The sequence below is a fragment of the Cydia amplana genome, chromosome Z (genome assembly GCF_948474715.1).
Source record: "Cydia amplana chromosome Z, ilCydAmpl1.1, whole genome shotgun sequence".
Lineage (NCBI taxonomy): Eukaryota > Metazoa > Arthropoda > Insecta > Lepidoptera > Tortricidae > Cydia > Cydia amplana.
The window spans coordinates 7,267,282-7,293,480 of NC_086096.1; the positions used below are offsets into that span (position 1 = coordinate 7,267,282).

The window sequence follows — 26,199 nt, forward strand, 5'->3', positions numbered from 1 at the left end:
GTACTAAAAAGCCACAAATTCAAGAAAACTTTTTCCATAGATTTACTATGTGAAATTTAATTCACATTTTTCTATCAGGCCAATCAGTCCTGTTACATTTAAGGACCATAATACTGTATGAAAACATTGTTGTAGGACTGATGGGCGAGATAGAAAATAGAGAATAACATTTCACATTTTCCCCATAGTAAATGTATGGAAAAAGTTTTTATTAATTTGTAGCTTTTTAGTACATTACCGTAAGTTGACCCCTAGGAAACTATTGATACTGGATAGGAATGGAATCGATTGGCATACAAAAACAGCATGTGAAAAATAAAAGTTTTCATTTTCATACAAATTGTATGGGAAAAGTTTTCCTCGATTTGTGGCTTTTCTAGCCGGAAATTTTTTTTGGTTCCATACAAGCTTTTGATCCTAAATAGGAATGGGATCGATAAGCATCAAAAAAAAAAGTTTGTCAAAAATGACCTTTTTCTCGCACCCTGTATGTTTTTTCCAAAATCTGTAAAAGCCAATCTTCATTAATTTGAAATCGAGGGAAGATCTTCTTAGACCGTTTTCTAGTAGCAGCACGGGATCTGGTAGCTGCCCTCACTGACCCAAAAAGAAAATCCACCCTGTATACATATACATATCTATTAGATACTTTTAGCCGTTTAAACAGCTTTCCCAAGATACGTAAACAAACCGCCACCAAGCGTTTTTATAAATTTTTCTACTCCCGTACTTTTATTTGTCATTTAAAGGGTCGTGCACACACTTTTAAAACCCTACCTTATAGTTGTCAAGACAAGTCTTTAGTCTATTCCCCAAAAAAGAACTTGTGCATACACGCAGTATCTTTTTGGCGATTTTACGATACTTCGTGTAATGACCACTTAAAAATATTGAATGAAATACAGTGTTGCCAACCTTATTTTAAATGTCATCTCTGACAAATAAGTGAACCATAGACATGTTTTTGTTTTTAATTTCATTCATTCATTCATTCTTTTCCCGCCTGTACCCTCCATTTTTGCTATTTCTTGAATTAAAAAGATTTGTTTTTTCAATATTATTTCACTTGGTCGTAGAAAAAGTATTGTATGCAACGTTGTTTAACTGAGTCAAAAAATACTCGTGGCGTCTTTATTAACAATTTTCGGCTTCGCCTCAAATTGTTACTCACGCCACTCGCCTTTTTTGACCTCTCTTAAACAACGGTTGCATAAAATACTATTAAAATCGTTGAAATTACAAAAAATATATCCGGGCTCGTATTTTTTTTTGTAAGTAAAAAGTATTTCATATATTGCTCGTGTACGACGAGCATATGTGGAGTGTTTCATCGTGAGAAATTATATTTTAACTATTGTATTGTCTATTATCTTGCAATCGTGTGAGCTAGGCAATAACGCTTTTTTTTGCAATTATAATATTTTTCAAACTCGAAGGATACGATGACACCTGTCATATTAATACAATTTTGCGAGATTTGACCTTTTTAGGTTATCAATTATATGGAGATGACAGGTGTCATCCTACCCTTCGAGTTAGAAAATATTATAATGTAGGTATGTACATACCAATACCACTAAAATAAAATAATATGTATACCTATGTACCTATTATAAATAAATCGCTGTAATTGTATTAAACAATCATTCACTTATACAAATAAATGACATACCACACCGTAACTAGAGGCAGCGTGTCCGGTCCGCAGTAATACGACTTATGCTTGGCGATTCTTTCACACAATTTGCCACTTAACCGGTGCGCCAACCTCTTTTGACCAGCGGTATGACCGATTCAAAACTCACTAAGTCAAATAGTCTCGCTTTTCGAATTAAGTAAACATATGGTATTTGTAACTACCGCAACTGCATTTCCCTGCCTTCGAGGTGATCCTCCATTATACACACCGTGTCTCCGGGCTGCTCATATCTTATGATGGACATGTAGCCACCTGAAATATTAAACGTGACATGATAATAAAAATCGTAGTAACAAATATAGTGGGAAAAAGGAACAAAAATACTAACAATGAGGACAACACAATAAATATGTATGCAACATAAATTAACAAAATTACATAAAAGTGCACTATAAAGTTTGTATTGGCACTGATACGCATATGTGAAGGTACATACATGGAATAATTTTACGGTTTAGACTCACTTGTTTTAAGTCACTCGCACGACATGTTTCGGAGAGCCTAGGTCTCCTTTCTCAAGCACTAACAGTGCGAGCAGCGTTCAGGTCTTCCGCTGTCATTGTAGGCGGGCATAGTGGTGTGTTTGGGCTTTGGTCACCTGACACTTGTAGCGATACACAGCAAGAACTCACAATGTCCACAATGTGACAGTGTAGTGTGTAAACCGTAAAATTATTCAATGTTAGTATGTCTCACAACAGTTTAAATTCGGGTACATACATGGCTATACATCATGTTTTATTTTTTAGTAAATATGGAATGTACTTGCTTTTTGTTATCACAGGAAATAAGTATGAAAATTCCTGATGGACACACTGAAATCAAGTCCATACTATTAAACAAATGACATCAAAGTAAGCTGTATAAACTCTGCATAAAATATTGCATTATTATTTGGTTTTTGGAACAGGAAATAAATCAAACACAACTGTGCTTTAGCTAAAAGTAATTTATTAAAAAAACCTATGACTATGTTCTACCTAGAGGTAATATAATACTGGATTTTTAAGGAACTTATCGGCACCACTTTGAAATAACTAAATATTTATACCATATCTACATTAAGCACGTAATGTTAAGTACGTACCTATACAATGATAATTATGTACCTAAGTAAATATAATAAATCATAATAAGTAAAAAATAAACACACAATTAAGTCAAGGGGAATAAAATTTCCTACAACTATCTCTAAAATTCATATATAATGTAATTAATAACGAAATAGTACTTGCAAGTTATACTTGAGCACTGATATTAGGTAATATAAACATAGAAATACTATAAAACCTCGTAGATGGGCTTTTTCTAAAATAAATATCGAAAACCCGATTCTTTCAAATCTGGACGTTCTTGGGCTCATTCTACTCAGAATCGACAGCACTCTCCACCCTACCATTAAAAAAAGATGTCCCAAAATGTCCATTCCATTACGTCACGTTTTTAGTATGAGAAAAATTTTCACTTGTATGTAACGTGACGTAGTGGAAATGTGGAATGTACAATTTTCATACAAAATTTTGGGACATCTTTTTTTAATGGTAGGATGGAGAGTGCTGTCGATTCTGAGTAGAATGAGCCCAAGAACGTCCAGAATTGAAAGAATCGGGTTTTCGATATTTATTTTAGAAAAAGCCCAGATAACCCCCACTCAAAACTTTTAGGATGATGGATTTTATTAAACCTAATATTTAGCGTTTAGCAGTATAAATCAAACAAATAAAAGTAAATAAGAGGTTGTAAAAGAAAAAAAAACGAATGCCAAACAACAATTAGGTACCTACATATACATAGGTATGTATATGGTACATACATATTATGGTGTATACATAGGTATTAACACGACCTACAAAAGGAGAAAAAATACCAATTAATATAAATATCACAGAACCAACTAAAAAAAAAACAACATGAAAAACAAAAAACATAAATGTGGTCACAGCCTACACAGTTCACAGCGGAAATATAAACGAGTTGGACCGCGAGCCAGGAGCATACTTATAAAGCTGGTCAACCAAATCTTGTCAGTAAAAAAAGGCGCGAAATTCTAATTTTCTATGGGACGAAATCCCTTCGCGCCTACATTTTTCAAATTTGCCGCCTTTTTCTACTGACAAGATCTGCTTGACCAACTATATTATGTCGTTAATTATCGCCTCCCGATTCTTACTTTGTCACGGCTCGTAATCTAAATTTAGCAATGGAAAGTTATAGTTTTTTATGTTGTCATTGGATCCACATTGTCAAGCGGAATACGAAAAAAAAACCGGCCAAGTGCGAGTCGGACTCGCGCACGGAGGGTTCCGCACCATCAATAAAAAATAGAGCAAAACAAGCAAAAAAACGGTCACCCATCCAAGTACTGACCCCGCCCGACGTTGCTTAACTTCGATCAAATCTTTATTTTATTCTGTTTTTAGTATTTGTTGTTATAGCGGCAACAGAAATACATCATCTGTGAAAATTTCAACTGTCTAGCTATCACGGTTCGTGAGATACAGCCTGGTGACAGACGGACGGACGGACGGACGGACGGACGGACGGACAGCGGAGTCTTAGTAATAGGGTCCCGTTTTTACCCTTTGGGTACGGAACCCTAAAAAAGCAAGTATATTCCAAGAACGGACCGAAATAAGTCTAAATCACATTTCTACACACACATATATACAAAGTTCGGCTGCCATATTTTATACAATAAATATTATTATAATAGGCTTATTATATTAATCACTTACTCCATACCACTTGATACTTAGCACAAAGAATTTCAACTTCTAAGTTTCTTTCACGTATTCTTTCAGTTGTTATAGGAAAATAGCGGTACGCCCAAATAGTCACTCATTATGGAATCAAAGACATCAATGTTTAGAAGCCGAGATATAGAAAAAGGCTTTAGATAAGACAAGTAGGTACAAAATAACCCCATACAACACATCGATTTATTTAACATCAAATTAACACAGCCTTACAGGCCAATTCAAACTTGCATCTTTTTTTTTTATACCACATCGGTGGCAAACAAGCATACGGGCCGCCTGATGGTAAGCAGTCACCGTAGCCTATGGACGCCTGCAACTCCAGAGGTGTTACATGCGCGTTGCCGACCTCAAACTGATCTGACTGTTGATCTGATGTCAAACCGATATTTGAATCAGTCTGCACGTTCGAATTAGCCTGTATCCTGTAAGTACTTATGTCTTTTCCTCTTTATATGCATCATGATACGCGGCAGGCCTCCGTCATTTTAATCTATTTTGTAAAGTTGGCTATTGTATAAAATTATAGATAGTTCTATCTAAACAGATTGCCTTTGCTAATAGTACCTAAAATAATCTCATTCATTATAAAGCATTATTTTCAATTCTTTAAATTCCTACAATAATGTACGTACATACGTAAATAGGTACGTATGTACATATAGTACACCAAACACGTACCTACGTTTAATACACCATTCCCTACAACTATGCCAAAATTAGCTTATACATACACGAATTATTTCCCCTGTAATTTTTCGTTTGGTGGCCTAATAATTGATAGGACTACGGAAAAAATCATGAAGTCCAGCAAACAGCTTACAAAACGAATCCCTTTCGGGCGTAATTTAAAAATTGAGCTGATGGTAAATTGTTACTGTTCCATACTCTATTGGCATATTATTATAATATGTATGTAAATACTATTGTGTATAATAACAGGTATCTACATAAAAAGGGTTCTTAAAATTCAAGTGCCGAAATAACAAAGCGACACGAAGAAGGGATAGGCCCGAAAGTTTTTAGGGTAGGACTAAGTAGGTATCACTATGATTTATGATCAATTTGGTTAGTAGATTTTTGTGGTAACAAATTACCTCTTACCCTTTGGCCCAAAAGCTTCGTAAGTACATTAAAAAGTTTCTATATCACTTATATTCATTATTTTAATGTAATTATTTATTTAACTAAGTATTTACGAATTACACAATACAGAAATTCTTTTGTAAAAATGTAGGTAAGGTAAAACCTTTGCACATATTTTAACTTTTTAAATCGCATAGAGAACAGGTAACTAGGCAAGGCGCTGCGTTCAAGGAGACCTAAATCTCAAAACAAAATCAAGTCATTTCCGTTAGTAGAAAAAAGCGACTAAAAAATGTAGGCGCGAAGGGTAATCGTCCCATAGAAAAATTTAATTCCTCGTATTTTTCTACTGACAAAGTTGTTTGAGCGGCTATTGTCTGGCAAACTATTTCAGTCAGTAGAGAAAAGCGGCAATTAAAATAAAACATTAGGCGCGAAGTATTATCGTCCGACATAAAATTTAAATGTTTATCTACTGCCGAAATTATTTGGCAGACTATAAGGAGAGCCTATAGAGTTGAGCAAAACCAATAAATGCCGGTCACTGGTCAAATTGGTTCAGGCACCGATACTGCATTAGGCAAAAAAATCAACAGTTTCCTAACAATATTTCGTACATAAAGAGTAGGTACGTACATATATCAAGTTTACTCTTTAAATAGTCAAAACTTTAAAATCAATCAACGGATCCCAGCAGTCTGTCTAGAAATACGCCAGAACTTAATTATAGTATTGTAATCACATTTCGTCTCGTTTTAAAATGACATAAGATATGCTAGGTCTCTTATCTATCTGTAGTACTTATATCACTCAAAACAGTACAAAAGGCAGATTCCTGATAAAATAATACTTACCTAATATGGTAATTGTTAAAATAGCATAATAAAAGAAATATTGATTTAATGATTAATTGTGTCATCGCTTTACGTAGTCGACAGTTTCTACGAAGAATCTCATTGCTGCCAGTTAAGCTCGTACGATCGTTGACAAAATTAAAAAACCTAATCGTAAATCTTTCTGCGACGAGGTAAAACTTACCAATTATATGAATGTTATATGTTCGCTGTCTCTGTCCTAAGCCATCTTGCTCCGTTTTCAATTTAATCGTCTATATTTGGAACACCTAGAGCAGGTTCATTCGCTTCTTTACCTTGCGGTGTTCCTGCCGTTCTGTCCTTCACCAGGCACTGGACGGTGACGTGGACGACGCAGAAAACGAGGGACCCGATCCCAAACCATAGAAAGGTCTTCCAACTCCCGTACTGGTCGTAGAGGAGGCCGCCGATGAAACTTCCGAGGGAAGTGCCGACGCCTTCGAATATCGCTCCCGTTAGACCCTGAAAAAATATACTGGTTGGGTTTCTAGCTTAACAGGCCTAGCGGCGCGACAGTACTATCTGGCCCGCGAGATATACTACCAGTTCCTCTCTAATTAGTACAGTTAGATAAAGTCGGGTAATCTTGCGGGCGAAATACTATCGCGCCGCGCCGGTGCTAGTCCTACAGGGTAATCAATATAAATGGGGTAGGGAAAATAAGACATTAAAAGGGTCCGGGCGCGTTAAACGGTCTGCTTAGCCTAAATCAATATGAGTAACTTGATATGGATACTTTCAAAATCAAAAGCTAATAGTATACTGTATTTAAAATAAATTATTTTACACCATGCATGAAGTTAAGCACCAGATAATTATTAGAAATATAGGAGTAGATAGGAGTTATTTTTAAACACAAGTTCTATTTAATAAATCGGGTAGAAATATAAAAAGTAGGTGAGTTGACCGTGACGTCACGATGTAATGTTTCATATAAATTCCATATTAGCAAATCGTTTTGACAGTTCGAAAAAAGTAACTGATTTGACTAGTAGGAAAATACCCTATTGATTGTGTCGCTTATATAACCTAGTAGCAAGCAGCTATCATCAGTAGAAAAGGCGCGAAGGGTAGCTCGCCAAGGAAAATTTTATTTCGCCTTTTTTTCGACGGACAAAATTGGTTCGCCAGTCTACAGCAGTGTGTTCGTTAGGGCCAATTGCGCCATCCCACTAACCCGGGGTTAAGCGGTTAAACCGTTAGCCCAGTGTCAAATTGTACTGGTAACCATGGCAACTCCAGGTTTAACCGGTTAACCCCGGGTTAGTGGAATGGTGCAAGTGGCCCTTACCTGCACAGTGGTTTCAGTGCCGAGCGGCGATACGACCTTGGCGTAGGACGCCATGGTGGGGTAGAACATGCCGAAGGTGATGCCCTGAAACATCTCTATGGGCAGAACCCACCATGCGTTGCTCAACAGCGAGTAAAGTATAAAGCGCACGCCGAACGCGAACAGAACAATGGTCATCATGTTTATATGGCCTAAACGCTTTAGGATGAAACCTGAGAACAAGATTAATTAGATCAATTAAATTAAAAGACCGAGCTTTGCGCCTCTTCCCAGAGAAGACCTAGGCTAGATCAATTTTTCGTCTCCGAAAACCCCCTTACAGCAAGTTTCATAGAAATCGTTAGATCCCCGAAATATATATAGATATACAAGAATTGCTCGTTGAAAGGTATAAGATAACAATGTTTTCTTACCATGGTCCTATTTTTTTAGGCCCTAAAAACGAATCGATTCACATTTCATATTCCTCATGACTTTGCCGTAGGTACACAATAAAAAGATACTAAGGGCGTGATTCATAAACGCCTTTCAAGTCTAACAAGCCTATAGTCTAGAACATCCATCATATTGACTTCTGTGTTTGTTAGAAACATAGACTAGGAATCCTCTAGACTGAGCATAGTAACGCTACCCCCTCTGCCACTTTTACGGTAGTTTTACTCCATCTTCGAGTCAATCCCGTGCCGTGATTGGTCCGTGTCTTTGAACGGACCAATCACGGCACGGGATTCGCTCACCTCGTCCCCCCGCACCCCCGTATTTTTGGCAGCATCGGTTTAGTCTAGAGGATTCCTAGTCTATGGTTAGAAAGAGACAACATTTTACAGAATTTTGCTAAATTTTGTGAATAAGGGGGTTAAAGATCGTCACTCACCAGACACAAACATGAAGGGTATCTCCCCTCCAAACGTCTGTATAGCGCTGACCAGGCCTTGCAGAGTCTTGTCGTACTCCGACCCACCGCCGTTTTGCTTCGAAATGTCTTCTAAATGCCAAAACAGGAAAGACCACAGCAGTCCCGTGCAGAGACCGACTGCTATGGTCCATAGAAAGAATATCACAGTGGGTAGAGAGGACAGCAGGGTTCCGACATCGGCGAGAATGCTTACGGACATTTTGGTGGATTCGATCTGAAAATGATATGAAAGTTAATTTTGCTGTTTCCGTAACCATTGGGTTCAAAAAATTATTAAGTGCATATCATTTAATTCGAACAGAGATTTTATGATTTATATGGGTGTATTTAGTGTTAAACTAATATGAATTAAATTTCAGGGCGTTATTAACTTCTTACTATTGTATCGGGGATAAGATCGATTCATAAGAGCTGGCACGATTGGGATGAATGAGTGAATGAACGTAACACGTGTCGCGAGACATTTCGTCACTACTTTGAAAGAAACTCTTTGTTCTGTCGATCAAAAGAAAAATGTTGTAATATTGTATGGGATGCAGATGCATGTTACTGCGTGCCAACTTTTTTCAAAGTAGTGACGAGTATAGTTCGTTTTTTTTAGCATTAGAAAAAAGATAAGCGATCTTGACACGTCTTTAAATGAAAAACGCTTTTTAAAAATCAGTAACTATTACTTATGAAAGCGGAAGAATATAAATAATCGTATTAGATTCATAATTGTTCCATTTTTGCCATTATTTATTTTTAAAACGTGTTTTTCAATAAAAAGGCACGTCAAGATTGTTTACCTTATTTCTAATGCAAAAAAAAACGAACTATAGTCGTCGCGTATGCTTGCCCTGGCTTTATACTGAATACTGAATGGCGCCTATAAGTTGAGCGTATGTGTGACCACGACTCTGTAACTCCGTCATAATGGGAACTCTAGACTGTGTAGTATACCTTTATGAAACACGACACGATGACGTCACCTAGCATGAACACGAACATTAGCACGAACGCGACGGCGTAGTTCTTGTACTCGCCCTCGCTGAACACGTCTATCAGGGCGCCAGTGAGCAAGGAAAATATACCCCAGCCCACCGAACCCCACAGGCGCTGCTTGCCGTATTGGGACACTTTCGCACCTGAAAAATGGAGCTTATTTGTAACGCAATAGAGTGCAACAATACAATTTTAATTGTCGTGAGTTACACTGTAAGTACCTATTTTGTGCCTATATTTTGACAGCTGTGTGAGATTTGTCGTGCAGTCAATTGTCCGTAGTAAAGTTTACACTTATATTCAATATAAAGGAGACCGTGTGTTAAGTTAAAATCTAGTTTTTTATTGTTCAAAGCAATAGCTAAATAACGAAATAGGTCGATAAATTGCTGTTAATTAAACCAAAGTACTAAAAATAATTTTTAACTGTTTTAGGCCTTTGTCCCCGGTTTCCGCTGGATGCTGCATAATAACGTGCGAGCGGGATGTCGCTATAATACGCGTATAGCGTTGCGTGTCTTTGAACGGACCAATCACGGCACGGGACTCGCTCACCTCGTCCCCCGCACCCCAGTATTTTTGGCAGCATCGGTTTCATGAAATAATTGCTCTAAACTCCGTCTAGTGGATTCCTAGTCTATGGGCGTAAACCAAAGACCACATTACCTAAAATATTGAAGCAGATGGCATCAGCGAAGGTAACAACGACCGCCATGCCAACCCAGCTGAGCGCCATCAGTACGAAGAACATCCAGAACTGCCTGGTGTACTGGCTGCCCGTATCGAGGCTCTCTGCCGCTGCTTGGAACATCTCGTTCAACTGTAAACAATCATCTATATTGAAGCGTGCGGTTGTTTTATGCGATAAACGGAGCGTTTAACGCATGCGTCAACGGAATGTAGGAAACATGACAATGCACTTACCGCTGTAGTGTAGTGTCATTAATCATTAGATTATCTACCCAAACGTTGTCCGCTACCCAAAGGTTGTCTGGAGTGGAAGAGATCGCTTTTTAGCGATAAGACCGCCTGTTGTTTACCTCTGTTTGTATTTCTGTTTTATTTGCATTGTCTTCTTTTATTGAGGTGTGCAATAAAGAGTATTTGTATTGTATAATGGGTGTCCGGCAAACGCATTGCGTTTATCGCTTAAAACAATCACGCGTATAAACTGCAGTCGAACTTTGACGTGACGTGCAACTGCCGTAATAAACGCAATTTTTTTTGTAGAATTCAGCTGACACACAGACTGTGCAGTTAGCTCTGCTAACATCCCACATTTTGGGATTAACTCGGGACTTTTTTGTCACTCGCCCGATATATTTCTTCCATGTCGCTGATATTTTTAAGGGCTCACTTAGACGGGGCAAGAACTCGCATGCGAGTTTGATTACATTGCGTCGTTTGATCGGTCGGCTGAATTGATGTCACCTCAATGGTCCGCAATGTAACTAAAATCGTATAGGAGTTCGCGCGCCGTCTAAATGAGCCCCCACTTTAAAAAGCAAAAGGCATCTTATGAACGAATAATAAAATACAGAGACATGTCAAAGACATTCGATGGTACAGTACTTAAAAGTCATTTACATGCGAGACCTGTTCCTTTTGTATATAATATAAATTACAGGAAATTAATTATGAAAGAATAAAGAAATACGGAAGTTCCTGTCAGTAGGTACATGTTGCTTTTCTAATAAAAAGCAACTCCCAAGTAACAATGAGTATTTTATTTTAGAGCACGTACCTGAGCGTTATTGCAGTTGATTTTACACGACGTCTGGAATAATTCGTGTGAAGCGCAATACGGATAATGTACAGACTCCGAATCACCTGTGAGCAAATAAAATAAAATCAGGATGTTACATGTAAGTGAAAAAGGGTCCTCACTCATTAGAATTACCTACATTACACAAATAATTTGATTCATTAAATTGATGCTTTTAACATTGATTTTCAAGCAGATTATCGCATCACAAACAACGGGAGATATGCGTGTATACGTTTTTACTTGCTAATAACGAAAACATATAATTATGCACAATATGATTATGATACGTAAGAGACGAGGGTGCGATACACTTGTCAACTGTAAATGGGATAAATGAGAGGGTTTGGACGGCAGCTCCTGACCCTGTCTGGTAGCAAGAAATAAATAAATATTATAGGACATTTTTTTACATAAATTGACTGAGCAATTCTGTTGCGCTTTCTGTTGGTCTTTAGTGGCTTTCTGTGTCTGGTTCTATTCAGAATACCGACTTACCGTTAGGAATGGCCACGTTTTTAAGTCTAACGTAAACGCAGCTGCTAACGTTAGTCGCGGTCTCTAGTTCCACGTAACCAGTGAACGACAGTTCGGATGGCAGCGCCTGACCCTGTCTGGTCTTCGGCTGACAGGATTCGGCGTCATCGGCGTACCAACCGTCGCATATCTCCATGAGGCGCCATGGGGTCGTCGAGTCTAGGTCGCAGTGCGCCTGAAAAGTGGTTTTAAAGTACATTTAGTAAGAAATTTTCTGGTAAAATTATACTGCTAAGTGCCATACATTTAATCAGTATATTTGACACGCGAACTCTACGGGATCATTTTGAAAGAAAGAATCATGATCATTATTCGAAATTGGTTCTAATCCTTCTTTCTCGTAAATTTCAACATTCTCAACACGTTTTTCAAGTGTGCACGTTTATCACAAACTTAATAAAATCATTAAAACATTTTGGAAATGGGCTTTTTCTAAAATAAATATCGAAATACCCGATTCTTTCAAATCTGGACGTTCTTGGGCTCATTCTACTCAGAATCACCAGCACTCTCCATCCTACCATTAAAAAAAGATGTCCCAAAATGTCCATTCCATTACGTCACGTTTTTAGTATGAGAAAAATTTTCACTTGTATGTAACGTGACGTAGTGGAATGTACAATTTTCATACAAAATTTTGGGATTTTTTTTTAATGGTAGGATGGAGAGTGCTGTCGATTCTGAGTAAAATGAGCCCAAGAACGTCCAGATTTGAAAGAATCGGGTTTTCGATATTTATTTTAGAAAAAGCCCAAATATTATTCCTATTACAAATCTATTTACGATAGCTGTGATTATATTGATTCGTTCGAGTCATAGTATGTAGTTTCAGCACTTCAGCAGTGAAAAGCAGATCTGTAGTCAAAAGTTTAAAACATACACTCGTGTACGCCGTCGTTTAAGAGTCTGATTCCCGCAAGACATGTTCGCGGTGCGACTGCCTATCACCCGGACAAGGCGGAGTTGTGACCCCACCAGGTTTGGCCACAATGACTAATGTTATGTACCTAATACATATAATATTTTACACATGCCAAAGCTATTGTACTTCACCTCACATTTACTGCTAACATTCGTAGGCAGCTGCTCCAACGAGGTATCGTTCACGCAAAGTTTGTAGTTGAGAGTCTGATTCCCGCAAGTCATGTTCGCGGTGCGACTGCCTATCACTCCGGATAGAGCGGCGTTGTCGCACTGCAGGTTACAGGGCTCGTTTATGTCCACGTAGTCACTTCCAATATTGCAGCGGGGAGTGTAAAATTTGCCTGTGGAAGGATTTATACATTATTTTATTTATAAAAGAAACATTTAATTGGACACTGCTGATTGCTGACCACCGAGCCTGAACTACAGTTTGGCGCTGTCCTTCCATTTAGACGAGGTATCACCACCATAACTTCACCAGGGGGCCTGGCCAAGATGACAATAACGCCAAACGAAATGTATTGAGATGAGATACTACGAAAAGTTATGCGATTATTTCCATGCATTACTTAAGTTTCGGTTAGCGTATTCTAGGAATGAATGTCGTTCCTAGCCAGGGCCTCTGATTTCGCTATATACTACTACTGCTGTGGCGCAACGACCCGAAGTGGATCTTGGCCTCAGACACCAAAGACCGCCATGCTACTCTGTCCAAAGCCGTTTCTGTCCAGTCGACGGCGCCGAGCGCCGAGTTCGCTAAGGTAAGGATTTCGCTATATACCTAAGCTTTATTGTTTATACTATCTGTGCTGTGTAGCGGTAATGATGTGCCAATGATCGCATATGTACCTATAGTATGCCACATTTTAGCCCGACTTACCTTCTAGAGAGACGTTGTTAGCCGCAATATACGCACAGTTGTCGCGCACAGTGGAGTTGGCCACGTACGCCGTGTAGTTTATACTGTCTGTGGCACTGTAACAGTACTGCGGTATGTGCCAGTGTTCGCATATCGTTTGCCACATCTTTGGTGAGGTCATGTCGCATGTCATCTGAGGATTTCATCAGATATTAATGATAGCATTGCTATTGGACTACAATAAGCATTTAGGTAGGATATTGAGACAAGTATACCGTTAAAAAAAGTACTAATAATATACACGATTAAGTAACATTTCGTTTAAATATTTGCTATTTTAAAGATGGTCTAAAATCGCTAGAATTCATTATATTAAGCGCAAATTGAAGGCTTGCTAAAGAAAAATACCCAGTAACAGGTAGCTACCATATATCATACATATTTGTAACTTGTACTACATTAGACATTTGAAAATAAGCTGTCACCTGACAGGTCGCCGTGCCGTTTTCTTCGCCTAGCTTCTCTAATTTATCCCAATCTATCATTTTCTCCTCCAGATAACAGCTCTGCAGGTAAGATAATCCACTACTGCAGGATATACCCACGGTGGCAAGGCTGTCGGACTCCGGTATTAGGTATATGGCGCCGAAGCTCACAATAGTTACTATTTGAAATAGTATGAAAATTGATTTCTGTATCCTAAATCTGTAAAAGAAACAAACTTTTTTAAAACAGATCTGTACCTAGTGTTCAAAATGTATTATATTGCCAAAGTAAGTATGGGGATTATTACCTCGCGTCTCTTGCGGGGGGTTTGATGTCAATGAACTAAAATAACTAATAAAGGTTTGACTAGAGCTACAAATTTACCCCATGTGCTTTATGCGAGCGACTCAAGTATAGGCTGCACGCTGCTTGAAAACGTCAAATATTATAATGCCGTAGAAATACACACAATAAAATATTCAGTATTGGAAATAAGCGTAAGAATGATTTTCTTTTTATTTACTTGCACCGCGTTACATAGCGAAACATAAAGCAAATTTTATTTTATCATGGAATTTCGCAACGCCAGATTAGGTAAATTAGTAAATACCTAATGAAACGAATGAAACTACCACGCGTAGTACAGTTGCCTTAGGCAGGTTTTTTAACCATCATTATTAAGTTAAGGTTTCTATTGGCACGGCTGCGCTCGTGATCTTGGTGTGACGTTATTGTCTGACGTGTGGCGTTCAAAAGGTACTTACAGTTATTGGCCCCTTTAAATTTAAAATTTAATAACGTTGAAGGGGCCAATCACTGGGAAGTCGACGGTCGACAATCTACATTAGTATTTATAGTATACCATACTTACATGTCTTACATATTATATAAATACTAGGTACTGTATGATGCCTTACATAGGATCTTATACCGCCAAGACACTTCGCCCTATTTGCCGAAATATTCGAATTACACACCTATCCTATATGAATATGAATAAAATATGAGAGCCAAGTGTATTGCGGGCATGACCGTCATCAACTGAACATAATACCGCTGTAGCAGAATTTATAGGTACCTGTGTAAAATATTTGTTTACGACGACCAATACTAAAAGCGCATCGTGTTTCATACTGTCTCAGCTCCTTTCTGTTCGGTATAAAGAAAATACTTAGTTAAATAAAACAGAACGGAATCGTCAATATCTAATGAGCAGGATCTTAAAAATAGATAGATTACTCTTTATTAGCACACCTCAGTAAAAGATACAGCTTAAAGAAAAACAATTGATTATTATATTATTTGAAAGATTACGATAAAGTCAAGATAACATTCGCTAGTAATGCAACTATAGATTACGAAGTCCACAAAATGGATTTGGTTTACACACCGATAATACTTTGGTCCCGGCGTGATAGTGACAGGATAAAGAGACCGTCTTTTTCTAAAGCAGCGTTATTAAAGACTAACGATTGTTCTATTATGTTGTTATCACGCGATAACCGTGTTCATGATATCCCTATGGCACTGCGGGATTAGCACAATTGACTTAAACATGTATAAAAAGAGAAAGACTGCTGAACTTCTCTTTTGAAATAAGTCATTCAGAAAAATCTTTTTCGATCCAGCTTAGGTCTTGATAGGAACTTTTTTAAGTAGTCACACTACTACCTATATATAAACTGTAAACTGAAATAAGTAGATGTCATGAACTAAAGAAAAGGTTACCAAGCCCGAGCTGAAGACGGCGTTCGTATCCGGCCTCCGCCACTACTGGTGACTTGGTCACTTTTTATAGTAGGTAAATATATGGCATCTATTTCAGTTTACAACTATCTCAATCGCTTTATCTGCCGCGAAGTTACTTAAGGCTGTTGTCAGACCTGCATTCGGTAAAGATCCGGCGATCAACGATTAATACAGGTATACATCGTGATTCTGAGTAGAAACAAAAAATTCTTACATGTAATAAAGTGTAGGTACAACTTTAAGTAACTATTTATTTTTACATCTAGGTATAACATGTTTTTTTTGCGCGAAAAAATTAATTACAAGAATACTAACCTATCAGCAATAACTCCAAAAAGAGGTTTTGCTACAAGTCCAAATATCGGCAGGATTGTGTAGATCAGACCCACCGTGGCAGAAGAGAATCCTAGCTGCCGGGCATATGTGGAGAGATAAGGGACTAGGGGCGCAGTTCCTGTAATTCAACGATTAATAAACATTAGAACTATATCATAATAATAACAATAATAATTCAGCCTTTATACGTCTCACTGCTGGGCACAGGCCTCCTCTCATGCGCGAAAGGGCTTGGGCTATAGTCCCCACGCTAGCCCAATGCGGATTGGGGACTTCACATACACCTTTGAATTTCTTCGCAGATGTATGCAGGTTTCCTCACGATGTTTTCCTTCGAAAAGCTAGTGGTAAATATCAAATGATATTTCGTACATAAGTTCCGAAAAACTCGTTGGTACGAGCCAGGATTTGAACCCGCGTCCTCCAGATTGAAAGTCGGGCGCATATCCATTCGGCCACCACCGCTTATACACAGAACTATATCATATGCATTATTAATTATTATTTATTTATCAAAATTCCTATGAAAATATGATGTTTATTGTGTTAACTTGACATAGACGGACTTATGGTAGGGTCTATAAATGCGTTGGACCTGTTTTAGACCTTTTACTTGAGCTCCTTTTCCCAGATATGGATTACATAATTTACATACCAATATTCTTATGCAAGATATTAATAGGAAGTTTACTAAACTTCTAGTAAAATATTTTATCAAGTAGGATTTATTTATTACACTAATAAAGGAAAACATAATGAGGAAACCGACCATGGACTAATCCTCATAGCAACTAGTTTCCTCTCTGCATTGAATGATCAGATGGCAGTTGTTTTGGTAAAAACATATTTGCATTGATTATTGGTTCCTTCCAGGTGGTACATCCTGGAGGCGTACAGTGGAAAAGGAGACTGCACCAGTTGGCCTCGGCTGGGCGGAGTTGGAGGAGGCCACGCTGGACCGCGAAAAATGGAAATCCCTTCTGAGAGCCCTATGTCCCTGATGAAGGATAACAGGATACCATCATCATCATTGGTTCCTTCTGGATGAGACCAGGAATATTACTAAGATAAGAAAATATGCCCCATCTTATCTTACAGAATGTGATGTTATATCTTTTTAGAAAAGATAAGACAACATATCAAGTAACATCAAAATATTTTAAACTGGGACAGTCTTGCTCTGTTCTACATTTGAAATCAAACTGATAAGCCATGTACTTAGGAACTAATTATGCAATAAAGATAAGGGAATTGGCAGTTATCAATGGATTTAAAGACAAATACAGCCACCATCATATATATTGAGGCTTAAAGTGTTCACAAATATTTGAACGAAGCGAATCAAAGTGCATGTACAGATATTTTGAATACCTTGGCTGCTCTAAGATATTATATGGCAGCTGTACTTAGCTTTGTGATACAGTCCTGTCAGTCATTTGTCAGTAGAAACATAGTTAAACACATAACCTCTTGCATTTCTTCAGAACAATAGTTGTAAAAAAGTATGATGCCATCAGCAGAATTCTACTGCTTTAATAAAAAAATACAATCTTATACAAATATTCACACCATAGGGTGCTTTCGCTATGAATGTTTTGCTGCCTGTGGCAAAAAAACTGTCATTAGCATAACTTGAACATGGTACTTTTGTCAAGGTCAATTTTTTTGTAATATGAAGTATAACACCATAATAAATATTGCTTTTAGGTAATAGTTTTTGATTTATTTTATCCCACAATTGATTATAATTAGAAACTGATTTAAAAAACTAGCGGTACTCTCAAGGAAAGGCATAAGTGACTACTCTATGGTTAAAAGTGTCCCTGGGTATCAAACTAAAAGTAATTGGCATTCAATATTACATCTACCCAACTATAAAATAGAATTAGAATAAACCTAGTTATTAAATTGCCAATGCAATAATAACAAGACTTATATAAGAAAAATAACCCCTCACTGCATACAACACCATACAGGTGTGTATCAGGATGGCGGGGGTACATCAACAAATGGAGCTGCGGTATACGTCAGGAGTTAGTGCTAGCAATGTGCCAAATGTGCGCCAAAATTGGAGCAATGTGCTCTTTAAACTCCAGAGATATTTAAGAAATAGATGACGCCCGCCATCCTGACGTCAGGTTGGCGGGTGCATTTCCAGATCCAGCTAACGGCTGCCTACTCAGGGGTGAAAGTACTGCCTAAGGTTAGTGCTCGCAATGTGCTTCCACATGTATGAAGCACAATCAAATCCAGAGAGCGGTTAAAGAGAAATATTGAATTGAATAAATATATATATAGACGCCTGCTCATTTTAAATAGCAATATTACATCTTCATTGCAGGCAGTTCATCAGGCGCACACAAAACATGCAGGCGCTTTACACAAAAAGTCTTATTTTATTTTTTCAAGAGACGTGTTACTTACTTATTGAACTTGTGAGAAACACACAAAAAACTCGTTTAGATACCGTGAAAACGAACACTCGGTAAAATATTTATATTACTCTACGACCAACTATTACACACATTAAGTAGGTATTACTATTGCTTGAAGCTACAACATTTTCTACAAACATTTGCATTTCTAGACACATGTCTACGTTAACCCATTCAAGGCCAGCGACTCTGCGTATGTAGGTATTAGTCGAGTGTGCTCAGAGCATAAAAAGGTCAACTACGGCGTTGCGTGAACAAGAGATTTCCTTTGGCAGGATTGGTCCTTAGGACCCAAGGATGGATTTAAGAAGAGGAGCCACCCAGATTTTTGATACAGATGGGGGGTGGGGAGGGTTTTAAGCGTCTGCGACGTCTGAGGTTAATAAGTTTAGGTTCTAAGTCAAGTTTAGTATCATTTTCAACTAAATCAGAGATGTAGACATATATTTCATCCAAATCGGTTCAGCGTTTATTGATTCCCCATACAACCCTACACCTTACCTTTCATTTTAAGGGATTTTTTCGGGATAAAAACTATCCTATGCTTTTCCACGAGACTCAAACTATCTCTATACCAAATTTTATCTAAATCGGTTCAGCGGTTATTGAATCCCCACACAAATTTCCACCTCCCTTTTTTACACCCTTAAGGGATTATTTTTGAGATTAAAAGTATCTTTGTTCTTCCCTGGGACTCAAGTCGTCTATACCAATATTCAACTAAATTGGTTTAGCGGTTTAAACGTCAAGAGGAATTTAAATAAAAATTCTTCATATTTTATGTGTTTTACTACGGAATGGTAGAAATATGATATCATAAATGAATTGCGCATCCCCCATTTATAGAAAACGATACCAAACTTAGCCTAGTAGCTTAAATAATATAGATAACTAGATAAATTTTGAGCCCTCCCCCCTCCCCCTAAAATTTTACACCAAAAATCTGGGTGGCTCCACTATTTAAATCCATCCTTGGGTCCTAAGGACCAATCCTGCGAAAGGAAATCTCTTGTTCACGCAACGCCGTAGTTGTAGCGCTGGCGGTTCACCAAAAAACGCTGCAATTGGTGTTAAAGGTATGAACAACGGTACGATTGATCTTTAGGACATTTGAAACAATTTGACCCGAAGCAACAACAAATAAAAAAACGAGAGAAGTTATGACGTCATCTTTTTTTTGTATGGAATTTTAAAAAAATGTTTAGAAACCTATCGTGTGTGGTATTAAACGAAAGGGCTTTCTGAGCCAATTCTAAATATATATCTTAGCTATTAGCTATAATTTGAGGTATCTTGGTATGTTTTGAAAATTATTTTTATTATAATTAAAAAAAAAATCTGAAATGTAATGATGTGATATATTTTTAGAATTGGCTCAGAAAGCCCTTTCGTACCCTAAACTTGACACTGTGCATTCTTATGCAAAGCCGCGTCTACGCATCGTATGGGAAAAGTGGTACTTTTTAGTGTTTTCTTTTTAGATTTCGGTCTATTTATGATTGTTACATAACAACTGAATATATATTCTATACAATAACGTATTTTTATTAGTCATTGCATTATTGTTATAGATAGCATGAACTCGTTTTATTGTATGTATCTACAAATGCACACCGCCAGCTTCTCTACTAACAACATGCTTTTTGACCGAAGCGTAGCGAAGGTCTACGTTTTGACTCGGGCATTTTGCTTTTGTATGTCCGGATGTTCTCCTCTACAGGTCACAATTCTCAACCGATTCTTGTGAAATGTTGTGACCAGATTCTATGAGTAAATAATTTTTTTTTGTCGATCCCGTTTTTGGAAATTTTCAAAAATGGAGGAGTTGTGATACCTCGCGCTTAAACAAATAGTCGTATCGATATCATAAGTATTTTATTTTTGAGACATATTTACATAGTAAATGGCAAAAAATGCAGAAAAATTGTATTACTGGTTTAGGCGGTATTTAGATATTTAGTTTGTACTCGAGAATGAGTAGCCGAATTTCGTCAGCTTAGAGTCTGGCTAATGAAAGTTGACCCTGAGATTTATTTAAAACTTTTTATATGGCAACTTTTTTTCCTATCAAATAAGCTGTCATTTAATTTCATAGTAATTTTCTTGCCAGGTGCGGTTTTTATTGATATTCCCGCGTTATCTCAGGCTCAACTTTCATTAGCCAGACTCTAGCTAAGAACTATCATGGCGCATTTTGTAAACAATCGCTTTTTTTGTTTGCACACGGAAAGTCTGGGTTCGATCCCCAATAAGACATAACTTTTTGTATTTTTTTTTCAGTTAAACTTCGTATTTTTTTATTATTTTTTTAATTATTATAAATTAAAATATTTGTATTGTTGATTGATCAAACCGCTGTGTGGCGCTGTCATCGTGCACGGTCCCAATAAGCTATGCTCGCGAGGTCTACAGCTCACAGAGCCACTAGTTTAAATGTATCTTTAAAGGAACACTGCCAGGTTGAGGTTGCAGAATATTTACTGTCTTACTAAGAAATTATTAGAATTTTATTTATTTATTTATTACTAAAATAAGTGACACAGCATTACAGTAAAACCAATTCACTGTGAAACTACAAAACAAGAAAACAAATTAAATGTTAGATTTGGGCGACAACATAACAGCGTGGCTCCGTTGCGTCGTCTGACTCGGCGTATGGTTCGGCAGGTTGCCCCGGAACCGTCGAAACACCACCCCCTTCGGCCAGAAGTCAGCCGCAGTTCGGCCTGCAGCGGCCGCGGCACGCGCACCACAAATGAACTGAAGTGCACATAGTGACGCGACTGTAGCTGGTGCACCCTCAGCGTGTAGCCAGACTTCCGACGGACGTACTCCACCACCTCGTCGGCCACGGCGGAGTAATGCAGGCGAGACACGTAGAGCGCCTTACTCGGTATCGCTATCCGTAGACCAGAATTAATTAACCGGCTCCGCAATGCCACACAGAGTCTTACGAGGCGCCCTGCGCGCCTTGTTCTTCCTTTCCACCAGTGTGAATCCCTCCTTATCCACATTGGTGCGGGATTTTATGACAAATTACGACATTCTATTTCTTAAAAGTATTTAACTATATTACTCAAGTGCCACAAATATTACAGATAAGGTTAAGGCTACATCAACAAAATAGAGCTCGCAATCTGGTTGCTCTTGTTCCTCACCCCTGGGTCAGATCAGAAATAAACAGCAGCAGTTGCCTTCATCTTTACCATCTTCTCTAGAGCACCTACACCTGTTATCAAACAGCGATCATGAAACAACAGATAGCGACCTCAGCCCAGCGACCACTGCTAGCCATGACCAGCATGCCACCACCACCATCGCCAAATCAGATAACATTGCTAGTACATTCAGAGTGAGTCTCCAACTACGAGACAAACAGTAAGCCACTCTGAACAAGCAAATGCGAATGCTCCAACATCATCCCATAATCCTATACCATCGCCATTTTCAGGTTTATCATCCTACATCCTACTCTGTAGTTTCAGTGTTCCTTCCCTTGCAGTAGCTACTCGATCAAAAAAACTAAAACTATAATTGTGACATGATTGTGACTAAAAAGAAGCCAGTCCAATCAAAACCTCTCACACTGTATTGGAAATGTAGCGATTTACCGGAATTGCGCCAGTCAAAATTTAGCAGAACTTTTCGAATGGCCAGTAGTCACAGAAAATATGTAAAAAATAAGCCAAATAAAAAGTAGCTGTTGCAGGGGAAGGAGCACTGAAGCTGAATGATAAACCTGAAAATAGCGATAGTATAGGATTATGGGATGGTGTTGTGGCATTCGCATTTGCTTGTTCAGACAGGCTTACTGTTTGTCTTGTAGTAGAAGACTCACTCTGAAGATGTACTAGCAATGTTACCTGATTTGGCGATGGTGATGGTGGCATGCTGGTCATAGATAGCAGTGGTCGCTGGGCTGGGGTCGCTATCTGTTGTTTCATGATCGCTGTCTGATAACAAGTCTAGGTTCTCTAGAGAAGATGGTAAAGATGAAGGCAACTGCTGCTGTCTATTTCTGATCTGACATCTGACCCCGGGGTGAGGAACAAGAGCAACCAGACTGCGAGCTCTATTTTGTTGATGTAGCCTTATTTGTAATATCTGTGGCACTTGAGTAATATAGTTAAACAGTTTTAATAAATAGAATATCGTAATTTGTCCTAAAATCCTAATAATTTCTTAGTAGGACAGTAAATATTCTGCAACCTCAACCTGGCAATGAATCTTTAAAGATACATAACTCACCTTACAGTGAACCTGGCAGTGTCTCTCCTAGGATACATACCTAATTAAATGTTAATTTGTGCATACTTGGCAGAGTGCATTTAAAGATACGTTGTAGGTATAAATTAAGAAACTAAAAGACTAAGATTTATTTTTTTATTTTTGTACCCTTTATACCAACCCTTAATATCCCTTTTTTTAGGATAAAAACACTAAATTCGAGCAAAAAAAATCCTGCCAAGTTTAGGGTTAATACCACACGCGAAAGGTTTCTGAACAATTTTTTTTTTAATTCCATACAAAAAAAGATGACGTCATAACTCCTCTCGTTTTTTTTATTTGTTGGTGCTTCGGGTCAAATTGTTTCAAATGTCCTAAAGATCAATCGTACCGATTTTCATACCTTTAACACCATTTGCAGGATTTTACTGATTTTCGCGGTGTACTGCCAGCGCTATTGACCTTTTTATGCTCTGAGCACACTCGACTAATACCCACATACGCAGAGTCGCTGGCTTTGAATGGGTTAACGTAGACACATTTGTAGAAAATGTTGTAGTTTCAAGCAATAGTAACACTTAATGTGTGTAATAGTTGGTCGTAGAGTAATATAAATATTTTACCGAGTGTTCGTTTTTACGGTACCTAAACGAGTTTTTTGCGTGTTTCTCACAAGTTCAATAAGTAAGTAACACGTCTATTGAAAAAATAAAATAAAAGACTTTTTGTGTAAAGCGCCTGCATGTTTTGTGTGCGCCTGATGTACTGCCTGCAATGAAGATGTAATATTGCTATTTAAAATGAGCAGGCGTCTATATATATATTTATTCAATTCCATATTTCTCTTTAACCGCTCTCTGGATTTGATTGTGCTTCATACATGTGGAAGCACATTGCGAGCACTAACCTCAGGCAGTACTTTCACCCCTGAGTAGGCAGCCGTTAGCTGGATCTCGAAATGCACCCGCCAACCTGACGTCAGGATGGCGGGCGTCATCTATTTCTTAAATATCTCTGGAGTTTAAAGAGCACATTGCTCCAATTTTGGCGCACATTTGGCACATTGCTAGCACTAACTCCTGACGTATACCGCAGCTCCATATGTTGATGTACACCCGCCATCCTGATACACACGCATACAGAGCCATATATGGCGGATATGATATTCAACTCTATTGACAGCTATGAAAGCCCAAATTTCAACAAATATTTTTGTTTAAATTTGAACGAAATTTGAAAGTGGAAAAGAGTTTATAAACGTGTACTGGCTCACCTGCATTGAAAAGAAAATAATGCCCTTTAACAGGCAACAACTTTTTGTTGACTTTCATGTTTGAGGTCACCATCGGAACTGAAAACACAGTATAATTATGTTCACACGCACATGAATTATGTTGAATGACAAGAAAAACTATTTAAACAGAATTCATTAATTGTGGAACAAATAAACAACCGAGGACAAGGTAAAGACATGCAAATCCTGCACGACCGGAACTGTTGAATGCGAACTTAACGTATAACAACGTGTTTATTACATAAAATAAAAACAATACTATTTCGGTAGTTTATCAATTTACCTTGTAACTTGGCATGGATGTTTTAAACAGAACTTTATATGAAATATTTATTTTGTTCAATGCAACATGCACCGGTTGTCGGTGCGTTCCTCAAAATGAAATGCGCGTGCAAACATGAACAGACAATCACTAGTTTTGCAAGTGTTTGATAGCTGTCACTGTCAGGCGATCCCCAACCTCTTTAGTCTACGGCCTGACTATAGACTAAAGCTATAGACCATAGAAGGTAGTATCCTATAGAAGTGGTCTACCCGTGCCTCCGTGAGGGACAAAACATACGCAATGCTACGCTATGATTGGTCGAATTTATTTGTTATGGGGGCAATAAATCAATTCGACCAATCATGTATCTAATTTACAGTAAGGAATAAAAAAAAAGTGAGACTGTGACAAGGACAGTGGCGTAACTAGGGGGGTGCTGGGGGGGCACGTGCCCCGGGCGCCGTCCAAGGGGGGGCGCCAAAATGGGCCAAATACCTCCCATAGAAAATGGATGGAAATGGATGGATTTTTTTCGCGACTTAGGGGTTGGTCTCAAAGTAAAAATTGGTCAGTATAATCCCAAAACCTCCCTGGCAACGGAAATGCAGTTATTTTTTAGCCACCCTGTATACAGGGTGGTCCAAACCTTGACGTGAAAAAAATTTTTTTAGAATCCTAGCTCGTCGTTGGTTATCAGAATATACCCCATGTATGTTAGCCGATTTTTAGTAGTTTTCGAGTTTAACTTTTAACTTTTGTTAAGAAATTCCGGGGTGAAGCTTTACGTTGCTTTTATGCCTTCTAATAATTGGGGAAGTGACCCCATAAAATAATAGTAGAAATAACAAAAGAGGATTTTTGTAATGAATTACTAATTTGGAAGCTTTCCACCTCAGTTCCTTTGGCCGGCGACTCTGACAAATTATGACTATTAAGTATCAGTTTTTTGACCTTTTAAAAAAACGTAGGGTCTAGCAGTTTCTAAAATAACCAAAAGTCTTTGAAATCGCTTGTATTTTTTATTTATTTAGGTAAGGGCAACATCTAAGCTTGACATGCTTGAACGTAAAAGTTTGTCTTTTTTTCAACTCAGCCAAGTGAGGATGCTGATTTTTTTTTAGCAACTGCGCCGTTTGTGAAGGATTATGTTACAAAAAGAAATATTCAAAAAAATTCAATAGTTTTTTTTAATAAATAATTGCTTCACCCCGGAATTTCTCAACAAAAGTTAAAAGTAATAACAATAAAAATCATAATTCGAAAACTACGAAAAGTCGGCTAACATACATATTCTGATAGCCCACAGCATGAGGAATCTAAAAAAAAATTTTGGACGGCAAGGTTTGGACCAGGGATGTTGCGGATGCCGATTTTTTGACATCCGCGGATGCGGATGCGGATGCGGATTTTTAAAGGCTCACATCCGCGGATGCGGATGCGGATGCGGATGTCAAAATAGTACCATAAAAAACGTCAAATATTACATTTTAGTAATTTTTATTTCAAAAAACCGGCCAAGTGCGAGTCGGACTCGCGTTCCAAGGGTTCCGTACATTAAGTCCCACTCACGCTTGACTGCTTATTTCTAATAGGTTTTTTTCGTTAATGACTAAATTACCTAGCAGTCTAGCACTTACGCCGATGCTAAGACGTTCCTGTACCGACCTGTTCCACATCCGCATCCGCATTAAATCCGCATCGATTTTATGCGGATG

The 26,199-nt window shown here is 38.0% G+C and overlaps 1 protein-coding gene across 1 annotated transcript; it reads right to left on the minus strand.

Annotated features, from left to right (window-relative positions):
* Positions 1 to 1,728: 1,728 nt before the first annotated feature.
* Positions 1,729 to 24,288, minus strand: LOC134661684 (major facilitator superfamily domain-containing protein 6). Its single transcript, XM_063517841.1, has 13 exons — positions 24,199 to 24,288; positions 16,243 to 16,381; positions 14,178 to 14,397; positions 13,714 to 13,885; positions 12,963 to 13,174; positions 11,871 to 12,084; positions 11,352 to 11,437; positions 10,274 to 10,427; positions 9,566 to 9,750; positions 8,582 to 8,837; positions 7,708 to 7,919; positions 6,692 to 6,878; positions 1,729 to 1,951 (listed from the first exon to the last, which is right to left on the minus strand). The coding sequence occupies exons 1-13, from the start codon at positions 24,269 to 24,271 to the stop codon at positions 1,857 to 1,859; spliced, it is 2,205 nt and encodes a 734-aa protein (XP_063373911.1). The 5' UTR covers positions 24,272 to 24,288; the 3' UTR covers positions 1,729 to 1,856.
* Positions 24,289 to 26,199: the final 1,911 nt, after the last annotated feature.

Excerpts from the sequence above, each read along its gene's own strand:
- LOC134661684 (XM_063517841.1), bottom strand. The coding sequence starts at position 24,271 with ATGGTGACCTCAAACATGAAAGTCAACAAAAAGTTGTTGCCTGTTAAA. Across the intron at positions 13,175-13,713 it reads TAACAACGTCTCTCTAGAAG|GCAAATTTTACACTCCCCGC; the intron begins GTAAGTCGGGCT and ends ATCCTTCCACAG. Across the intron at positions 12,085-12,962 it reads ATGTTAGCAGTAAATGTGAG|GCGCACTGCGACCTAGACTC; the intron begins GTGAAGTACAAT and ends ACCACTTTTCAG.